General features: G+C 39.0%; 1 protein-coding gene across 2 annotated transcripts in view; it reads right to left on the bottom strand.

The window, feature by feature from the left end:
• The window catches only part of rabgap1l (RAB GTPase activating protein 1-like), a 120,209-nt gene that overhangs the window by 31,539 nt on the left and 65,541 nt on the right, over positions 1–23,129 (bottom strand). For both annotated transcript variants that reach the window (XM_031303914.2, XM_031303915.2), the window contains exons 14-17: positions 12,974–13,087; positions 5,372–5,446; positions 3,405–3,530; positions 1,465–1,608 (exon numbers count right to left, since the gene is read on the bottom strand). In XM_031303914.2, coding sequence (XP_031159774.1) covers positions 1,465–1,608; positions 3,405–3,530; positions 5,372–5,446; positions 12,974–13,087 — 459 coding nt within the window. The remainder of the gene's footprint in view (positions 1–1,464; positions 1,609–3,404; positions 3,531–5,371; positions 5,447–12,973; positions 13,088–23,129) is intronic.

Genomic DNA, 23,129 nt, shown 5'->3' with positions numbered 1-23,129 from the left:
CACACGCACACGCACACGCACACACACACACACACACACACACGTTACTAAAAGACACCTCTTGCTTGTGCTTTTCACCTCCTCCTCATTTATGGCCTTTAAGCATTCTCCTAAATAATGAATCTACCCCACCAACTAAAGACATATGGCCGCAGATAAGATGATACGGCCGAAGAAACAAAAACTCGTGGATCATCAGTCTTAAGGTGCTTTGGTACCAGGTACACTTATAAACTACCTTATACTTAAACATGGTGTTTGTTTCAGGCAGTCAGTGACTAGTCCAATAAAAAAAATACATTGCTGGGGTTCAGATCTAGCAAAAACCCTCCACGACTGTGTTGAACTATTAAGTCCTCAGGGGTAAGGATGCAGCGATCTGATACTGATATCGGGCCGATACTGACTCAAATAGCTGGATTGAGTATCAGTGACAATAGGGCTATTTAATTCTATGTTTATATATTATATACATTACATACTAGAATTTTAATTCCTGTGTTTTGACCAATTTGTTGCTGCATTTAAAAAGGTTTACTCTTGTATTGCATATCCTGTTAATATTGAAGATTTTTTACCAAGTTGCTGGGGCACGATTTATTATTTTAATAATAACTAAGTTTTTCTGTAACAAATTGAGTAAATTATTTCAATCTATTTATTTGTTACATTTTGTTTTACAAAGTTAGGAAAGCAATGTTTAAGTCAAGCCTGCTGTTGCCTTACACATAAAAGAATAACCCCAGTCACTTCCCCACAGTGAAGCATACATCTTCTTAATTAAACACTGGTATTGGGTCAGTACTCGGTATCCAGCCAGAAAAAGTTGGGTCGTGCATCCCTACTCAAGGGATGTCCTCTCCACGACCATGGCAAAAGACAGGAAAAAAAAAAAGTATTATAAAAAAAAAAAGTATTATCATTTTTTTGTATATATACTATCATAGTACTTTAATTAATTTAATTCTATGCAGTCTATGCACCTCTGTTTTACTCTCTGCATTTGAGTTTGGTGTTATACTGAATGTATGCAACATTTTGTTTCTATTGTAAATTACTCTGTAGCACTGTAGTGGCTAGTGGCTTTTGAAAGAAGGTCTCTTCAGAGGAGCTTTCTGTAAAAATGTTTTAGATCAAGAAGCAAGCAGTGATTGGTATTGAGTCAAGTGGTCCTAATGACATTAAATCAATGATTGTATCAGCCCTTAAAAGCCTGATCAGCGCATCCCTATTGATTACATTGGGAAGATATTAGATCAAACCAAAGAGCAATGCCATATTTCCTCCTAGCATCCCCAGTGACCTTTGCCACTCCTTATCTTCTATCTGTGACCTCGTTGTCTACCTCCTTACTACTCCTCTCATCTTTCTAGAAGACCCTCCCCTTATTGGACCCTGGACAATGTAGACAAATCACTCTCCATATACTACCAGTATAAAGTAGTGCAGTGAGCCAAATTATACCTCACAGAGCAGCAGGTCAGTGATGTGGAAAACCATGCACAGGGGGAACTTGGCAGTGAAGAGGGTGAGGAACCACTGGGAGGCGTACATGTGTGCCTCCAGGTTTAGCTCTTGGAAGTGGGACCACAGGTCTGGAAGCTGCTCCTGTGGGAGCAGATAGAAGAGAAGGAGGAGGAGACACTTGTGAGATGAAACAGCACTTACAAGAATAGAAAGATGTGGCTCTGTTTGTCATTTCAATTTGACATTATTTCATTTTTACTCATCCTTTATTAAATCATGCCGTCTCACTGAGATGATAATCTCTTTCACGAGAGACCCAGAGAACCAAGAACAAAAGTAAAAGTTGAAAAAGAAACAATTTAGCATCACTTCCCTGCTGCCAGTCAGAGACTATATTCATACACTGCACATACAGTACATTGTTAAAGTTATATAAAAATAAACTATTATACAAAGCAAGTATATTTACAAAATGTGACATTTACAAATATGTAATGAGAATTAGCAATTCAACCTTTGTTGAGCAATCTGTTTCATAAAATGTACAGTGTATGAGCACCAGAACTCATCATTGCCAATGTTATTATATTATTCTGCATACTTCATTCCTATATTCATTATCTTTTCCATTCATTATTTTATTTCTTTACCACTAGTTTGTTCTAGTTTATCGGTTTTGATATACTTTTGTTTTAAAGATTAAGCACGAGGAGAAAAGCTGTAGCTTTAAAGTAAAAAGTGTTCATGTGTGTCTTAGCGTCCATGCATGTATGGTTAATGAAGGATTCAATCAGCCAACATTTAACGTGTCACATGACACCTGATTGGATCAGATAGTGAGATCCGACCTGTATGTTAATAATTAGCAATCAACACTAACATCCTTACATTGAGCGCATTTGGTCGTTGTTAACCGAGTTGAACTTGATTCTGAGTGACAACTGCTAGCAGAGCCAGGATGGATTTCAGGGCCAAATTAATCTCTACTCAGAGAGTGGATTTAGACTGTAATACCTGAGTGGGATGGGACTTTACCAGCACCAGGATCATCAGCCTCAACAGACAGAAAGAATGTTGTTTAGCCTACGGAGACCACAAGTCTCACACGCACAGACTTAGAAGTAACTCTCGTTATATTCTATTATACTTTGTGACCAGAAAAGAGTCAACAAGGCAACAACAAACATGTCGTCCCCCACAGATGATGCAATCACTGGTAACACGCTCTACGTATTTGAATATGATCAAACCTTCCTTGCTTTTATGGAAAATGCAAATACATTTTGTAAGGCTATTTGCACTGTCTGCTAGTCTCTTCTTTTTAGTGGCAGCCAGTATGAGTAATTGCACAAACTCGGCATTCAATCATTAATTAAATGAAACAGCCCAAAGGACCTTCGTTCTCAATAAAGTAAAAATCTTGGAAAATCAAATCTAGTGTAAATGAATTGTCCTCGAGACAAGTCTGTACAACAAGGATAGCTGGATATGTGAGGTGAATTTCATGGCATTTAAACTTATGACGTGGACAAAAACAACTGATTAACATTTTTTATTTTAAACTGTAATTGTAGTACCCCCCCCCTCATGGACATTGTAGTATTTTGAGCCATTGGCCATGTCCTAAAACATGATTTCTCAAAAAAGCAGTTGAAATAATTACATCTGGTGGCCATAACATAAACATATATGGTTATTACATTATCCAGAAGAGTCCCATGTTTCTATTTGAATTAACATTGAGATAATTGTTTAATACATTAGGAATACAGTACGGGGGGGGGGAGACGACGACGACGACTTCCAGAACTAGCAGCACCTCCCACTTCTTAAGTCTATTTCATCCAACTGTCAGTGCCGTCTTCTTAGCATTATGCTAATTTCTATTGCATTGTAATACATTCCATTTCATATATTATTAACACTGCATCACTAACCTGCATCAGCCTCTCCAGCTTGTAGAACTTGCAGTGAAGATCCTCAAAGTTGTTTTTGTAAAGAGCTCTGAGGCCGTACTCGTACATGATTTTCACCAACACACAGAAGGCCTGTTCCTCTGGCATCTGAAACCACATGGATAATGATAAACTACAGAGACATGAACTACAACTCTGAACAACTGACTGTCCAACATGTATCTGTTGCCACAAAGGAAACAAGGACATTTTGTTTGAATCTCTACATGACAACTGGTGGACACTTAGTCTTCAAGACAAGAAACCAACACATTTTATCATCCTGCCTTATTTGACGGGCTCTAAATAAAGCCTGAAGGACAGAAAAATTAAGGTGAAGGTGTGAATGACATGAAGGGACACAATTCACGGAGTTTACAGTACATGTGCAAGTGCTAGTGTGTTAGTGTGTGTTGCTTGGATGAATGAAGATAAGAGGCATGAGAGAAAGCTGTAAACTGTGGGTGTGTGTGTGTGTGTGTGTCTGTGTGGGTATATGGGTTTATTCCTCCTCCTCCTCATACACACACGCACACACACACAGTAAGGTGATATTTAATCAGAGTGACAGTATGTGTTTGGGGCTGAATGGGCTTCTGCAGGTAAACCTGAACCCCTATTAATATTCCTGACATCTCCTCTATAACCCCTCCCTGCTTTCTCTATAACCTGTCTGCCTCCTTCTCCTCTATAACCTCTCTTTATTTTACTGCTGCTGTCCCCTTTATCTATCCCCTTCTCCTCTTCACCTTTAAAGCCTCCTCCTCCATAACTTCCTCCTGTTTTCCTTCTACTGCACTCTCGTATCTTTTCCACTCCTGTGTTCTCTCCTCTGTACACCATGACGTGTCATTAACAAACTCATCCATAGCTCTCCTTCACAACTCTTCTACGATCTCTCCTCACCCCACCTCCTCCCCTCTCCACTCATCCTCCATCTTCCTCCTCTTTAACCTCTGCTGCCCTTGTTATTTGGACCTTAACCAAACTTCCAACTCCACTTGGGACTCCCGCCTCCATATGTCTACTCCTCTGTCTCTCCTCCATCTGTCTTTTAACACCTTCCCCAAATACACGTTTCAGGTGCGTTTTACAAGTTGCGACACATTTTGAACAGACAAGAAACACTAAACAATACTTAAATGTGTATGGGGACGAGTATACTGTAGAGCAGGAGTTCTTTAAGAAATATATGTCTGTCAGTGACCTTAGAAATAAATTTGTGAGAGTGAATGAGTGTCTTGTCCACCTCTTTCCTACTTCCAATTTTCTGCTGTGACTCAGTCTTATGCTTTCAGCTTTACCTTCTTTCGCACTCTCACTCCCTCTATTTCTCCACACCATTCTGCTATGAAGCGTTTTCATTCCAGCAGCCAGCCAGAGACGTTCTTTCTGTCTCCCTCTCAGCCTCCATTTACTCTCTCATATTGTCTCAGTTCTGCTTTATTACACCAACAGACTTGGTTTCAATAGATGCAGAGAGGTGTAGGTGTAGCTGCACAATTGCTGACATTTTCTTTCTTCTTTCTTGTAATAATTAGTTTGACTGCTGTCCTCAAACACAGTTTGAAGCATCAAGGTAACATTCCAGGAGCTCCAGAGAGCTTTTATTTTGAAAGCACGTGGCAATGGAAAAGCACCAGAAGCAATTTTTTCTGTAAATGTAGAAAAGGCAAATTCTATAGTTTTACTTTTAGTCTTTACTAATGTTGTTGTTGTGAATGTGTATGTACAAAAAATAGACAAAATAACATAATTACATGATATTGTAAACTGTTGTGTTGTTTTTTTCCAACCCTGGTTTGTATGCTTGATGTGTGTGTGTGTGTGTGTGTGTGTGTGTGTGTGTGTGTGTGTGTGTCTTGTATGTATCTAGTCATCTATCTAGTGCATTTTCTTGACCATGAGAAGGCAGGCTCAGTGGATGGATGGATGACAAGTTAACTCACGTGTAGCAGGAGAACAGCAGCGAGGAACGACTGACCCTGGCAATAACCAATTTCCTCATCATAGACAGAGTAGGCCTGTGAGAAAGAAAGAAAAAGAGAGTGGGGGAAAATTCAGTTTGGTTATTCTATCATCAAGACATCAGCAGTCACTGACATTAATCAAGGTTGTTTACAATGTATACATTTATTCTGTAATTTCAAAACCCTTCAATTTTCTCCCTATTTTCACTTCACATTAACATTAAAATGGACTTGTATACGTTGAAGATAGTTTACCCTCTTTGGGCCTAAAGGTAAGATTAGGTACAATTGCTTTGTACCGTGTCTGAGTACAATTGGGCCTCTTCAAAATTCTAGTACTGTAAATGAGCCAATTTGGGAGTATGAGAGAAGTTTCCTTATTTTTCAGATAACACAGGACCCAGGGTTCCCCTGTTATAGTGAAGGTAAATTAAACAAATCTGATTTCATCTGGCTGAAGGCTGAACTGAAAGCTTTTTTGGTTTGCAATAATGTGATAAAGTTTCATAATCACCAGAAGTTACCACAGAGACACACACACAATTTTTAAATGGCCTTAAAGTTTCAGCCCAACTGTAGCAAAGCTGGTACTGTGTCCTAACCATAGACTGTATAAAATAAGTCCCAAACCTTGTATATTTTATTTTTTTATTATTGTAAATTAAAACATAATAATTCCTGCCCTTAAACTCTGGGAATCTTACATACATGTAATAACCACCATTGGCAGGTGCATGTTATCTTTTTTTATACCCATTATTTACCCAGCAAGGCAACCTGAATATTGTACTTTTCTTCCACTCCTTGTCTTACACAGTTACAAACATTCAAACTGAGGGGCTGCACAGTTCAAACACAGTGTGATACAGTTATACCAGTCGATGAACAACTCCACTGGAGCAGCTAGGGGATTTAGTGTCTTGCACTTCAGTGTTGAGGGAAGGGAGAAGTGTTAGCCCTTGGTTTAACAGTCAGTCAGTTTAACTGCTAGTTACTCGTTGTCTAATATAGGTTATAGTAGCACGAGCAGATATATAGAACGGTGATTATCTGTGCTAGAGTCATCACAAAATATGTTTCTTGTGACCACGTGATAAGGTAATAATTTAGTAGGCTCAGGAATTCAGGTTTCCTTTTAAGAGTCAGGAACAAGTCATCTCTACACCATTTGATCTTGAGTGCTTACTGCCTTGTTGATCTAGAGCATCAGCACATATAGAGGACATTTCCTAAGACAGTTTCTTTCTAATACCAGCCTTTTTTTCAGAAGAATTTCCCTGGGGACTGTCTCTTATGCTTTGGTTTTTCTCGTTATCAGTGTCAACCTGTCTCTTCTCTCACTTTTTCGCTCTCTATGAGGCATCTATTCAGTAAATGCTGAGCTAAGGTCCTGTATCTAATAACATAACAACAAAATTACATTAAATAAATTGCTGATCACAGCTGCCTGTTTTCTCTGTAAGTTTATTTCTACGGACGACCCCCTTTCACATTGTCATTTTAAACTTTGTTCATCATAAAATATTGATAATATAAAATCAGATGCCTGTACTCACTGTAACGGCAGCAAGGCAACATTCACTTACCACTGACTAGCTGCCATTGACAAACCAAGCTTAGCCTGGGGTAGGAAGGCTAAATCCACTGCCACTGTTAAAGCCTGACTGATTTTGAACAGTAGGGCAAAGAAACTTAAGTCATGCCACAACAAAATCATGGCATGTGTTAAGAGAAGAGGTGGCCTGTTCAACATAAGACACCTGGCTGTTTTGTCATTAAAGTAGTGAAGACCAACAAAGGACACTAACCTTCAGATGACCGTTCGGGAGAGGTGCCGTCTCAAAATGTTTAATAGTGGGAACACCCCACCAATCATGCTAATGAGCAAACAGGCATTTTCACAGTGTAAACAAGGATCCAGGGACAGGCAAAAGTGTATAAAACCATTTGACCTACACTTTTTAATGGGGGAGGAGAAGACCACATTGCACAGCTTCAACTCTTATCGTACATTGACACTGAACAGTAAATTGTTGTAATCCCAATTCTTGTTTAATTGGAAGGCATCAGAGGTAAGTGGGGTACCATACAGGGCAGGTAAACCACCTGACTTCTACATATAAGCTGGTGGGCAAAACCAGCAGCACCGCAGCTCAAAAGGTTTGGTTTTAAAATCATCTTTAAATATTGTGTTTAGTTCCACCCTTACCCAGAGTTGAAATGATTTAGCTAATAACGGTTCAATATCTTTCTTAACGATATATTTTGGCAGAAAGCTCAGTTTTTGACGGACAACAGCAGTCAAACCTCCGCACATTGTGTGAAGAGATTCTCTCCCTCTTTCCATGCTCGAAAAATGAGTGTGGACATCCAGAGCTCCGCTGCTGATCTATTTAGCTAATTTTGGGTTTGATGCGGAGGTAATGGAGAAGTCTTGTGGAGCTGTCTGGAGTGTAATCTACAAGCTGACATGCTTGATGGAGTGTGGCATTCACATGTCCCCAACTCAGCTGGGAGAAGTGCATGCTGACAGATGGATGGGGGAGGTCCTGGTGGGTGAAGTCTAAATTTGTTAGCCTGAGCAGATAATAGGCTCAGAGGGGTGGATTAGTACCATCTATATGCCTAGTTTCTCATAACCAACAAGCACAGGTTTTCTATTTTTCTATGTGTATAACTTTGGAGAAAACCGTTTAGCCAATGGAACTATTAATGATCATCTGCACTGTAAAAGTCCAAAATAAGTGCAAAATAATGAATATGGGAACATTTTACTCCAGAGAAGTGTTTCGCGAATCTATTTAAAGACATGGAAACTAGCTGAGAGGGATATTGTGCCAGTGGTAAAGGAAAGCTAAGATGACATTATCATTGCAATATTATTGGAAAACCAGGGCAAAAATGTAAGAGGTCATTAAGACCTCAGTTGAAATATTGTAGTGAAAAACTGCGTGTGCTTTTGCACATTGTTATTATTGCTCTGTGATCTCAGGTATTGCTTGTGTCAGCTTCAGAATAGGAAGGGTTTCAGCAGGGCACATTTTTATTTTAGCAAACCCTGCTGGCATTGTGTACACACAAATCTGATCACAGGACATGAACTTGTATCCTGAATATTGTGCATGGAAAGATTCACTGATCACAAGGACACGCAACATTAGCCTGGTTGATGAGGCGTTATCATGTTTGCTTTTTCCCCCTGCTTTGTTCAAGTTTTGTTTCCATGGAAATATAGCAGATATTCTCTTTATCCATTTATCTGAGAGTCACAGGTTTTAAATCCCCAGACCAGCTGGGAGGATAGTGCTCCGCTGTCAGAGTCTTGAGTGTTTTGAGTAAGACAGTCAACCACTGACTGCTGACTGACTGACTGACCACCCGTATATGTCTAAGGTTGTACAGGTTAGCTGGAAGTGTGACTGAGTGGAGCATTAAGAGAATGCAGTGTTTCCTCTATGTTGATTGGCAAGTGGCGGTCCGCCACGGTTAGATTCCTCCCGCCACGGTATCAGAAATGTACAAAAAGCCGTCTATCAGCAGTGATTGTTAGAGAGCACGTCGGAAAATAGCGCGGACACGCACTTCACAACGCGAGTGCACACGCGTGCCACTCGGAGAAAAGGGAGAAAGACAAAAGAGACAGGCTATCCGGAGGACCCGGTTGAGATGGCATGTGTGCATCCTTGAGAACTCTAAGTTGTATAACTTATGTTGTCAGTTCATTTGAGCCTGTATTAGTCTATAGTTCTTGCACATTTTTAGTTTCACCTGCTAGCTAAATTGCACGTGGCTGTTGATATCATATCATGGCATAGTAGGCTAAACCGTGATTATTTCATACATTCATGTCCCGAAACATATTGGGGGAAATTCATTCAACATAATTCACAGCCAAATAACAATTAAAAGTATGTTATTTGAACATTTATAACCTAACCTAACCTGGCACTGTCTCCGTTTTGGTGTCTGGGCGGTGCGCAGCGCTGTTTGGACCGTGCGCCGCTGCCCTTTTTTCCTCCATAAACTCCGCTTTCAGCTACTTTGCCAGTTGCTGCATGAACTTCCTCCGGGACATTTTACAGCTGGTGCACTCCTTGGAGAGGATGTGTGTAATGATTCCAGCCAGTTGTAGCATGTATAAAGTTATATGAACACGTAGACAGCTAACGGCCATCTACGTGTACCGCGCCTTTCACAGAGCGAGCGCCCGGTGCTTTTCTTCTGATTCAGAACAGAGTGCATCCACGCCGTAGTAGCCTACGTTACCGACTCTGGCTTTGCCTTCGGCCGATCGGTGATGCCCACACTTGTTACTCAAGACCGCTAGTTACGTTTCTCTGACAGAGACTATGATTATTACTAAGAAACCAAGATGCATCTTCAACCACGCAAAAGATTAAAAACAAAACCGCGAAAATCCGAGCGGTCAATATGACCGTGTATGGCCGAAGGGAAAAGTGATTGTATTTTCTTTGCCTTTTGTGTAATGTATATACAAACAATTTTAAATTAAAATACAGACTCTTTTAGGAAAAGTAAGGTACCAGCAGGATTCTATTTTTTTATTTACCAAAGTTATTATACATATAAATTTCAAAACGGTCAAAATGACCGTCCTGGCCGTTCTAGTGTTAAGGAACAGGCCACAGGGGGACCATCTACAGCATGTATGCTACTCAGCATTAATGGGCCACCTCTTTCTGAATTCCCCTATAACCGAGCCTTGGTGTAATTTTTCCAAAAGCCAAGAAAAATCAAATGCACACAGCAAGGCTGGCAACTTTGCCACTGAGGCAAATATGCAATTAGTTTCATTATGAATGGTTTCATACTATAGCCTACTTTGGGTTTTGGTTTCCCTATGAAGAATTTCTTGTAAAATTCATTTTGTAGACGTACAGTTCCTCAAAAATACAGTTCAATCAAAACGAAATGGAAATATGCCTCATTGTGTGTGAATAGAGGTGAATAAATATATTTGTTTGTGTTGCAGCGAAGTGTCAGTTCCGTTTATTACGTAAAGAATTTGACGGCGGGGCACGGGACTGGGGGGGGGGTTCCCGACAGATCTGCCCCCACTGCTAAAAAAAATCCTAAAGGAAACACTGGAATGAAGCAAATTATTACTGAGAAAGAGCACAGAGCTCAGGTGACCTTCTCTGGAGAATAAAGGTTAGAAAATAAAAGACCCAAGGCTTATTACCGAGTAACATATGAAGATGAATATAAACTTTGTTCTGGATTCTCTGTGCCTGTAAACCACTCATGCCTCAAGATCCAACCAACCTTATCAGCAGCAAATCTACATGGATTTGCATACAAATGAAGGCTGGCTCGCCACTGACCTAGTTGGGTCCAGACTGGATGCTAACCCTTCCTGACAGGTTCTCCCACAGCGCTTACCGGCCATACTCTACTTCTGCTTCTTCATCATCTAAAACTACCTTTGATTTGAATTAATGATCAAAACACTTCTGTGATATTCATATTTGTGTCCTTTCATCTGATATAGTTTCGTGCTCACAGGTTTCTGTTCAATACATAATTACGGAATGCAAGCTTTTAGCGTCTAATTACTGTTTTAGTTAATTAGACATTACAGAAAAACAGTCCAATGACCAAAATATTCATTTCCATCTCACTACTACCTACTTTGTTATAATTAGTCATTTTTAGATTAGATTAAAAAAAACTGTTTTGGTATCTGAATAATCCCTGGTAGTGTGCAGGCCTTCTCTTTCCATAAACATTTTAGGATCATCACTTCTTGCTATTCAACAGCTAAATACGCTTCCATCTAACATAGCTGATGGCAGGTGCAAATACAAAATCTACGTGGGGTGTGTCTGAAACCCCTCCCCTGACAGGGATTTTTTTCTGGGGATGCAATTTTTGAGAACTCTGTAGCACTTAAATGTAGATCGCTGTTAAGCTTGGTAAACTGTTAATATGAGTATCCATTTTAATTGGATTACATTTTGATTTCACATTTTGTTTTTTCTGTTTGTGATAGAGCTGTTAGATATATTGTAGGACATAGCAAAGACGTCTGTGCATAATAAACTGTCTTGGTTAAGTTCACAACTGCAGACAACCCAAGAGAAGGACAGTGACAGAGATTAATACTGGCTTTAATACATTACAGTAGTACTGACCTTGGCTTTTGTCTGAATAAAATGTACCGTGTGTCTTCACAGATAATTACCTCAGGATGTGAGTCCACTGGGACCCTCTCCTTAGAGTGCTTATTTTTCTCATTTATTTAAGTGGAAGAGAGGCTCAACTGCATGTTTTTTATGGTATCAGCCTCGTGGTTGATGCACAAAAGGTCTGCACAAAAGATACTGTTATGTGAGTTTGTATGGTTGGCTTTAAGTTTTTTCAATATACCATGCATTTGATATTATCTATTGTTGGGTTTTAACGTGGTGTTTCTCTTGTAAGGACGCATCAACATTGGGTCTACATGAGACAGTTAAGCATCTTCTACCCATCTGATCACATTTTGTTGTATCTTTAAGACAGTACTTGATATGTAAATTATTTCAACTTATGCTATCCAAACGAGCATCACTCTTCAAACTGGATTTCAGGATTTCTATAAAAAATGAGTGGACACACTACCCTCACTCATAGCCTTAAATCTAATATATTTTGATGTGACTATGCTGGTGTTGTGCCCTTAACGTTTTCTCACATATATTTGCCTGCCACCACTACTGACAGCCTATAAATAATAACAAGCAGTACAACATAATATGCTGTATTTGAAAGGAAAACTGGCTGAATTTGGACACAGTTTAAAGTCTTTCAGTAACCCTGCAAACTCAGGCTCTATCTCACAAGCTACTATTGGCTTCTAAATTTTATCAAATAATCTACTCATGATCAGCCTGACATTGCAATCCTGAGTAGATGTCAGTGAATTATTGGGAGCTGTTAAAGTGATGACTTTACTTCTGCTACTAAAACTGTTCAAACCTAAAGCATTTAAACTAGGAGAGTTACAATAGTGGCATGACATATTCTGCAACTGAACAGCTATTTCCTACCTCAAATGAGATATTCAGAAACCCTTTTGGGTGGGCAAAAATTTGAAGAAAATATCAATGACTGTCCACTGAGTGGTGGGGATGTCTGGTATGTCATGTGTAGGAAGGGTTCATGTTGATGTCTCAGTAAAGCAGGTACTGTCAATCATATATTGTAGAGCCAACTTGAAATGCCAAGCAAATTCCTACTTAGCTTTGCCAGACCACAAAGAGCAAAAAAAAAAAAAAAAAAAAGGAAAAACTAATGGCAGGCTTCATAAGAAAATGCACACATTTTACAAGGGACACATTTCAGAAATAGCTTCTCATCTCACAGCACTTGATTCTCAGCAGGAAGGTTTTCAAAAACGTTCAAACACAGCATGAAAGAGTGTGTATCAAGATTTGCCTTCTGTTCCCAGATACCGTAGAGAATGTGAGATAACAGAGTACTGTATAATCCAATGCTGCTTTTATCAAATTCAAAATATCTGGATGTTACTCTGCTGGGATTCCCGTCCACAACCTCAATGTCATATCTCAGACTCACCTTGCAGATCTTGTACAATGAATCCTGTCCATCTCCGTCTGAGTCCTTGAAGTAGTCGTGTGCAGGGAAGGTGCGGTGGATGTCCCGGGTGATGACACCTTCCTGAGCTGAGTCCTGCAACACACATGGATCACACGCTTTAGACATGTGACAAAAAAGGGTTATTTATTTTTTTATGTCGAGTTTTCATATCCTGTTCATGCATGAAGGTTAGATACAGCCCATCCTGATTTATGCACTTCTAAATGGATTCATGAGATGACAACAGCAAAGCTTTTTTTCAACTCAGCACCCACAACCATTTTCACATTTACACCGATTATGCTCTAACATATCTTTTCTCTGTTTGTAATTGTTTATATACAGTAGAAGAAGGCAATGTTTTCAACTGTATCAGTTCACAGCACACTGCTAAGTCACCATGTTTGTTTGTGTGTGTATTAATGTTTGTCCCATCCCTCCTGCAATAGCACTCCCCAGGCCTCAGTCTCTTAGTCTGTGCCGTCTAATCCACAGCAGCCACTGCAGTGTACACACACACACACACACACACACACACACACACACACACTCTGCTTTCCCCCCCCCTCACTTTCCTTTCTCACACACACAGTGCAAACACGACCGGAGAGAAGACAGCACAGCATTCTCCAACAACTCACTGTAAGCTGCAGATAAACCAACCATGAGCCTGACTGGCCTTGATGTGTGTTTGTGTGTATCAGAGAGAAAATGGGAAAGTGTGTGTGAGTGAGAAATTTCATCTTTCTTGCTTCTTTCCTCCCCTTGTTTCCTGACAGTAGAGAGAAAAGGAGGGAATTTAGGAGTGTCTCACTGAGTGAAGAAGCAGTCTGCTGCATTTTGTGGAAACCGTTGCAGAATATCATGCTCATATGGTAGAAGGTCTTGATCCCCATTGTCCCCATGTATTTGTGCAGGGATATTTTTTCCACCCTAAAAGACAAAAAGCCCAGCAATTGCTCTTTGAATGGATTAAAGCTAGCCAGGAGATTGATTGTATAACAATAGTTCTTAAACAATAGTTCTTTCTTTCTTACAATCAGTTTGTGTGCCATTGCTTACAGACTGGTGTAACTTGATTACTAAAGGAGCAACCGAAAAGATCTTTTTGGGGTGTCTTGGCAGCCTCTGGCCAGAGACATTTATTGCATGTCACCTGCCAATCCCTCCATGTTTCCTATCTGTCTCTACTGTTGTGTTAAAAAAAGCCCCCAAAATAAAATGTTTACAGAAAGGATAGATATCTTTTTTCCTCATAGGCGGACAAGTACTTCATGAAATAGAGGACCTTTCTAATTAACTTACAGACACAATTATAGTTCAAACATCTGTTCATATCTTTGTATAGCTTTCAATTGACACAGCTAGACACAGCTTCTAGGTTTGGTTGTTTTTAGAGCTGCAAAGATTAGATGATTAATCAATTGGTCAATTGACGAAAGCCCAAATTATCTGATTCCAGCTTCGCAAATGTCAATATAAAATGTAGTAACATTCTAAATCTCAAAAAAGAAGCCATGCCATAAAAAAGCTTAAGGCAGAATATTGACTTATTAATTATTGCCTGTCACCCGCTTCTTGTCGAAAAATATGATTGCTACTAAAGTATGTGAAACACAATTATGCACACCGCATTTCATTTATCACTACTCTACCATATTTTGATATTACAGTCAACAATTAGCTACATATAATTCCTTGTTTAACATATTGCCAATATCCTACAATATGCTTCACACACACACACACACACACACACACACACACAAACACACACACACACACACACACACACACACACACACACACACAAAGGGTTTGATAGAAGCTGCTGGCACAACCGTGTGTAATGCTTTAAAGAGATTATTAGTGTGGAGGTGGTGTGTCATTCTGTGTATTATGTGTTGGAAATGGAACTAACAGTTTTACATTGTGGTTCTGCTGCGACACACAACGAAAAAACAAATGCAGCTCTTCAGGAAAGAAGGTAGCACCGTGTGAGATTTTTCTTTCTCTCGTGTGTTCATGGTTGTCTTCACATGACAGCAAAACAAATTTTGTAAATGGAACCGAAAAGATTGGTAAGTTACATTTCAAATGTTTTTAAATCATATTTTAATTTAAAAGATGGAACGTAGGATACATCTAGATACATTGTTGATATTTTTCCAAGACAGTAGTTGCTAACTAGAGTCGTCTTACATTTACGGCTAAAACAACTGAGTCATTGAATCAATAGGTTGATCAGCAGAAAATGAATCGGCAGCTATTTTGATAATCGATTAATCGTATAAGTAATTTCTGCTGATTTCCTTCGTGTCATGTGATTGTAAACTAAATATCTTTGTTTTGAACGGTTGGTTGGGCAAAACAAGCAATTTGATGACATCTCATGCGGCTTTAGTAAATTGTGATGTTCATTTTTTACTTTTTTTCTGACATTTAATAGACCAAATGATTAATCAATAAAATAAAAATAATTGTCAGTTGCAGCCCTACTTGCATAAACCAATACTGTACATATTCCTCCTCCATACAGATGTTTTCATCTTCAAGAGAATAGAGCGTAGCAGACATCCAGACAAAGAACAGTTTAATTGATTACTATTACACTATTATACAAGTAAAAACATAACTTTTGAAATAAGTATACACTAATGATTAATGTATTGCTTTTTATGAGTTAGCCCATCAATAACATTTATGACACTGTAATTACAATGGCAACATCAGTGATGACCAGCAAGAATCTGGTTGACAGTGAAAGTTGTAAACACTTTGATTTAATAAACCATGCATGCCTCGATTAATTAACAGTGTCATTTCTCAAAAAAACACCACATAAAAATGAGGAGCGGACGTCCTCTACTCTGCCTAATCTTCTTCCTTCCTCATCTTGAATCCTTTCTTCCTATTCTCTTCAATTTCCCCACTGAATATTTACTTCCATCCTTGAATTCTTTACTCCCATCTCCTTTATTCCTCTTGTCCCTTTTTCAACTTTTATATTTTCCCCTTTTTCCATTTCATCTCCTACTGTACCGTTTCCTTCTCTTCTCTATTTTCCTGATCTCTTTCATCAATTATTCTCTTTTCTAATTAATTTCCTTCCCCCCTCTACTTATACGTCCATGCGTTTTTTTAATCTGTAACACCAAACTTTGTTTAGGAGTCCTGCTAAGCAGAGACAGAGACAACCCCATACTGTAAACAAAGAGATATGCGTGTATACTGTGTGTAGTGTTCACTAGGTGTAGTGCTATGTACCAGTTTTCATGATGATTATATAAAATATGGATGGAACAATCATTATTCTATCTTTATCGCCGCAGTCACCACTAGTAGAGTATAGATAAGCATAACAATTGTGCATTTCATGAGAAAAGCATGACATTTCTTACATAGTTAGTGCATACCACAAGGATTATTTTCAGATGTGGAGGGAAGTCAGATTTGACCTCTGAGAGCCATTAGAGGTCAAATCCAAGATGGCCGCCAGTCCCCCCAGGTCTAATGTTCAAAAGTGCTTCATTTTGGAACCAAACAGTGTAGAAACACATGTAAGGTGTCATTTTCAACTAAGTTGGGGGTGCCCATTCATTTGGTGATACTTTTGAGATCACCAGAATTCAAGGAAATGCATTTATATCAAGGTCAAATTCCGTTAAAAAATGTCACTCCACATTCTTTTGTTTATACGTTTATTTTACCTTGGACATTGGATTGGAACTATGCCATATAGTGAAACTTTACCTCCAGTTTAACAATATAGAGATAAAACAATTAAGGGCATAGACCAATGGTGCTAGTCTATTTTACTATATTAAAGGTCCAATATGTAATACTGACAGCTAGCGTTTAAAATAGTCACTGCAGTCCAAATTCAAAATACTGACTAGAGCTTCTCCCCTGCTACACTCCGAAACTGTAGCATAGAAAGAGTATGTTGTAGCAGTACTGCATCCAGCTTTTTGTGTTCAGTAGAGTGTAGCACTTGTTTAGTGATTAACAGAGCTGCAGTCGCTGTCTTTTTCCCCCTCACAAGTTCATTTTGTTTTATGGTGGACATTCCCTTAAATTTACTACAGACCTGAGCTGATTAGTGTATACCTTTAAGTGCGTGCTGGAACAAGAGTTATATGCTGCTTATCTGGATATGTGTGTGTGTGTGTGTGTGCATGCGAACACTGAAGCTGGCAGCTCTTTGATCTCTGCAGGGAGGTTGAGGTGTTCAGGAGGAACTGCAGCCTCATCAGCAGCATCAGTTCTCTGTCACAGTGACCCAGTTCACTATCCCCTGCAGTACACCCTTACTACAAACAAAACAAACATAAATAATAAAAGAATAAACCCTATAACCCTAGTTCAATAACCACAGGTAGCGAGCCCTCTGATAGACTCTATACTGTCATACAAAGTCAGTAAGTATAAACAAACCTTAAGTTGAGAAAATGGGTTTAAAGTGTTCAGGCTGACTGGATAAACTGCGTTTGGATGTAATACTTTCATTTTATTAATGTATTACTTTCATTTTATTAATAGGTAATACCATCTTTTTAGATTAATTACTTTGCAACAAAAATCAGTGAAGTAGACCATGGATACAACCAAAAAGCTGCAATCACTGTATCTGTATCAGCAAACAATTGGCCTCATTCACCAACCGTTCTTACAAAGAGATGTGTTCTTAAGCCCCACTTACGCACTTTTTACGAAGATTCTGACATTCACTAATGTTTTCTTATCTTTGATTTGTTCTTAGCTAAGAACAAAATCTACGAACACTCAAGAGCACTCTTGCGCACATTTGAGTGATGACAATTTGCTCCAAATAATTGGTTACTGCATTTTATTTAATTCTACAGTTGTTTACAATGATAGTATTGTACTGTAATGTATTTCTGATCATTTGTTGAATAAAAAAATCATAGTATGCAAAGAAACACTAACACTGCAATTTACATCAGCAATTAAACTGATTAAATCCTGCATTATTTGGTGATTGATCGCGCTATTTATAGGGCCAAAATGGAGTGATTTTTACTTTGTTACATTTAGCAGCTATTATCTATACTTTATACTCCACTACATTTCTACAACGTTCCGTTACATTTTCTGATCAGTTTTTCCCGCTGCCAAAACGTCTTCCTGACCGTCACACGTTTGTCTAACCAGTGAAGTTTGGTTGCCATAGATATATATGTGGGCACCGCCGATCCTTCATCTGCTTCCAAGCCGGCTCCGGAGCTTCAGAGCCTGGGCGCAGCGCCGCTGACCCTCGGTAATACAGCCTCCGTTAAAAGTGAAAATGAAAATGTTTGTTTTTTATTATTCCTGTTTTTAAATCATAGGCAGCGTAAGATGCGTTCATATCTTATTTATTTGGCTGGACCTCTTCACATCTCCTCCCCATTTTCGCTGCTTCACACACTTTATTTGCTTACTTGCATGGTTAAAGAAAATAAAACAGTCTTAAAATACATCCAGGAATAAAACCAACCGCATTCCGATTATAACAACATATTTCCGTTTTATGCTGGTTAGGATACGAACTTCTTTTAAAAGCCAGCTGGCCTTGTTTGTGGGAGTGGACATCTTCTACTTTTACTAAAGTAAATATGTCTCTGGTTATTTGTACTTTTACTTAAATACTGAGATTCAGTACTTCCTCCACCACTGCAATGTATAAGTCATCTGCAGCTCCGACAATTATCTCTTGAATGCAGTCTCCCGCTTCCCAGGAGGTGCACAGGAAATGTTATGTCCTTATAGTATGGGAATTTGCGGGACGTTTTCTTATGCTAATTAGGAACAACTGGCACGCGCTTTCAATTACGAAAACGTGGGATTCATCAATCCTAAGAACACAGGTATGAACAATTCTGCTGTTTAAGAACACGCCATGAATCCGACATAGACTTTTCTTAAGGACTTTCTTAAGAACATATTTAAGAGAAAACTTAGGAAGATATTGGTGAATGAGGCCCAATGTGTTCTTTCAGCTTTCCATCCACTGTGTGTTAATAATTATCTCGAAACCAATAATGATTAATTTACATTTTAAGACATTTAAATATGAGATGTTAAAATAGCTTAACCACATCAAAACAAGAATTCCACTAGAATTGTAAGCAGAGATTCTGCTAAGCTATGCTAGTTAGCCTACATTTTAGCATTGACTAGTTTAGCTTTTTTATTACTTATGACTGTATTTAGTCACTACCTTATTTATCTGGATTAACAAACTAAATACCCATGACTAAATAAATATATTTCAATTACAGGAAATGGTAAAAAAGTAAAATTATTTATAGCAACAGCTAGCAGTAGTCATCTCATCAGCAAGCGTTAACCAAATTTGTTTTAACTATTTGGTCTGATTTTTTAAGTTTTCTTTGAAATTATACAGCTCTATACCATTCAAAACTTTGCATGTTACAACAAATGTCGATAAGTCAGGTTGCGGTCTTAACTACATTTTGACAAAATATATAGCCTAATTCCTGCAATTTGGCTTTGTAGGGCAGTATAGATCTGCCCACTCATTCCTGCACTGAAAATGTGCATGCACTAGTCTGGCTAATCAGGTCAAACCCACTGATTGTTCCCAGTTCCAGCTGTCAAACCCTAACCTTGCATCCGAAAACCAAGAATTTAACAAGCAACACAGTGACCAGGTCACGGGACCCTGTCTGCGCTCATTTAACTAAGGTTATATTGCTAACAGGCTCTATAGACTTAAATAGAAATATCCAGATGTTTACCCTTCCTGCTATGGCTTGCACACATCCAACATCGTAAATGCTTAAATATACTACAGAATGGACACATACACAGACAGCTGCGGCCCCCACTAAGGCATAGTAGGTCTGTTTAGACTATCCTCTTTGAGCACATTGCACATTGCACAGTAGATACCGCTACCACTTGTAGTGGAGTGGTAAGGAGACGTCCGCACAGAGCCTACGCGTATACAATGTGATGACGACAATTATGTCACGCGGGCCCTGGCGGACCCGGACAGTTTAATTTTGGCTTAAGGCACAACCAGGTCATTATCCTCTGAAGCAGGAGAGAGAGCTGGATGTTGTCATTGAGTGTGGCACAGCTAGAAGCAGTGTGTTCATCATCATCACACTACCCCTATCAGCAATGCATTTGTTCAATTTCCAGACAGCGGTAAGAGAAGGACAGAGGATCTGTGGCTGTGATAGACCATGGAAAGAGAGGCAGCATCATATCTGAAAAGAACACAAGGCTATTCTTGACTGCAGGTAATCCACTTAGTTTTCATGTTTTTTGAGTTGCTGAAAAAAGTGGATGGCCATTTGGGGTGTGATGATTTAAACAAGTGGTAACAGGAAGGATTGCTGGATCCTTCCTGATTGGCTAAACTAGTACATGCAAATTTCCCTAAGCTGCTCCACAGGAGTGAGAAGGAAATCCTATAGAGCCTGTTAGACCGTAAAACCTGTGGAAATCAAACCATATACACATATTCATAAGTGCATGCACTTTAGTCAGCATAAATGCACACAAATGTACACTGATGAATGAATTAAAGCAAAATGTCAGTGCAACAAACACACAATGAACATTTACTGACCTACTTACACTCCCCCCTTTCACCTGTGCACAAATAAGCAGGAATGTTACACATCAGCATAGTCTCTCTCAGCATAATAATAATAATAATAATAATAATAATAATAAAAAAGCATTAGTACAGGCAGGGGAATTCCATCAACACTGTCCTCCATCAGTTTGAATCCAACGTACTGTGTATTTGTCGGTGTGTTTATTCTGTAGTATTGTGTGTACCCGTCAGATTTGACTGACTGTAGGCGGAAAATGACAAAAAAGGAGATGAAATAGGGAGAGAAGGAGTAGGAGAAGCAAAGAGCGAGCAAACAAGAGAGAGAGAGAGAGAGAGAGAGAGAGAGATACAAAGAGAGAGAAGATTAAGACAGATATCAGGGGGAGAGAGATTGAGACAGAAGCTAAGAAATAGAGAGATAAAGAGAAGAGAGTGAGAGATATGTACAAAGGGAATGAGCGGCTTCCTCTAATTGTAGCCAAGGGGGCTTGTTGGGCAGACAGTCCATTACTCAGACCTCACCAACAGGCAACCTACTCAACACACGCAGCTAAAAATAAAAACTGCTGATGTGTCCAAACTTGCACTTCACCTCCACATCCCTCTAAATTCAACAGCAATTCGTTTAACCACACCGGCCCAGCTGGTGAAAGCTGCCATAGGTTCACAGAGTCAAGAGGTTTTCTGGAGAAGTTCTGCTAAGTTCAGTTCTGAAACAGAAAATGAACTCATATACTCAGAACTTTCCCCTGGGTGCTCTCATAGTCATCTATAATATCTTTCCCAATTCATTGTCTATGTAGCAGTTTCAGACTTTATACTTGATGACATCACAAATTTGAGTTTTAGCACTTGGATTTGGGAGAGAATTGTTCATGTTTACTAATATTTTTGGACTGTCTTAGACCATCTAACTATAAATTTATAAATTTAGTTCGCAAAATAAAGTTCGCAGTGGGCTACCGGTGTGGTGACAAAAATTGATCATCCACAAAAAACTGATTGCGGTCTACCCTACATGCAAATGATAAAATGAATCGTACACAAACACATGGTAGATGAACGCCCATGCTCTCAGGCTCTCCAGCATGTTGTTTTGTTGCCGGCAGTTGCACACATTTCTCGCTGAATGGTGTTTTAAGCCCCCACCGTCGACTTCAAGGCAGCGCTGTGACCGTCGACTTCAAGGCACCTAACCCTAACCCTTGCCCAACCCTAGTGCCTTCCATGCAGCGCTGCCTGGAAGACAACGTTGGGGGCTTAAAACACCAAACACCACATTTCTCCGTCTGTTCTGCGTGCTGTTTATGAGCGGTTTCCCCAGCAGGCTGAGCCGGGCTCCCTGCTTTCCCTGCCCGATCCACATCGCCTACTACTACCGCGGATTTGTGACAGCTACACGGAAAAAAGGGGACATGCATCAACATACAGGTTGAGTTTTATAAAAATAAACTATAAAAAACACAAACATTCACTAGACCCTTTACCTATGTCATATGGTAAAACCACCTGTGACCACACTATACAAGTACTGCATTCAAATGTTTACTTAAAGTGAAAAGAGAGGCATTCTGAGCATAATGTACTTACATTTTCTCAACGTCTGTTCAAGGTGATTTCAACTCTAATATAATGCTGGATAGTTTAACGAATAAAAATGCATCATATTTTAATTGTGGTATTTTGTGAGTAGAACCTGAATCTGCAACATTCTCTGTCAGGTAAATGTAGTAGTACAATGTTTTCCTCTGAAGTAGAAATACAAAGTTAGTCAGTAGTATATAAGTTATTTTGGGGTACAATGGTTCTGGAGAAAGCTGATAGCAGCAATACCACAGGCCAAGCAAGTTTTGAACAGGCACTGCACTAGTAGAAAATACCACATAGGAATTTAAAATGGGCGTAGTTCCCCTTTAAGTTTCAGTTTATTTGTACTGTATAGTACCTTTTCATACAAACGCAGTAGTATGTTTCAGAAGAAAAAAGGCAAACAGCAACATAGGTAGTACTGAAACTATTAAATCATTAGTCGATTGACAGGAAATAGTCAACCATTTTGATAATTGAGTAATCGTTTACTGTCAGTCATTTATCAAGGAAAAATACCTAATAATAGCTGGTTCAAGTGTTTTAGATGTAAGGATTTGTGCCTTTTTTCCGTTTCTAAAATGGTAAATTGGTTAGGTTGGTGACATAAGCAAATAAGCAGTTTGATGGCGTTACTACAGGCTCTGGAAAATTCTAAAGGGCGATCTTCACTATTCTCTGAAATTTTAGATGGTAAACGACTAATAGATTATTGAAACAATATATATATAATAGAATAAGTGATCATGAAAATAATCGGAAGATGCAACTCTAAACAGAAGGAACCTTAAGAAAAGAGCAGAAGTATTAAACATAGCAGACAAACATAAATACACACAATAATGATGAGATAAATAAATTACTTTTTGAGGATGGTAAACAGAATGCTGGTTATAAATGAAACTGGGTTGCAGATCAGCAGGTAAATATTTGTGTTACAAAATACTTTTT

The sequence above is a fragment of the Sander lucioperca genome, chromosome 11, assembly GCF_008315115.2.
Source record: "Sander lucioperca isolate FBNREF2018 chromosome 11, SLUC_FBN_1.2, whole genome shotgun sequence".
Lineage (NCBI taxonomy): Eukaryota > Metazoa > Chordata > Actinopteri > Perciformes > Percidae > Sander > Sander lucioperca.
This window is presented reverse-complemented; position numbering and strand designations above follow the sequence as displayed.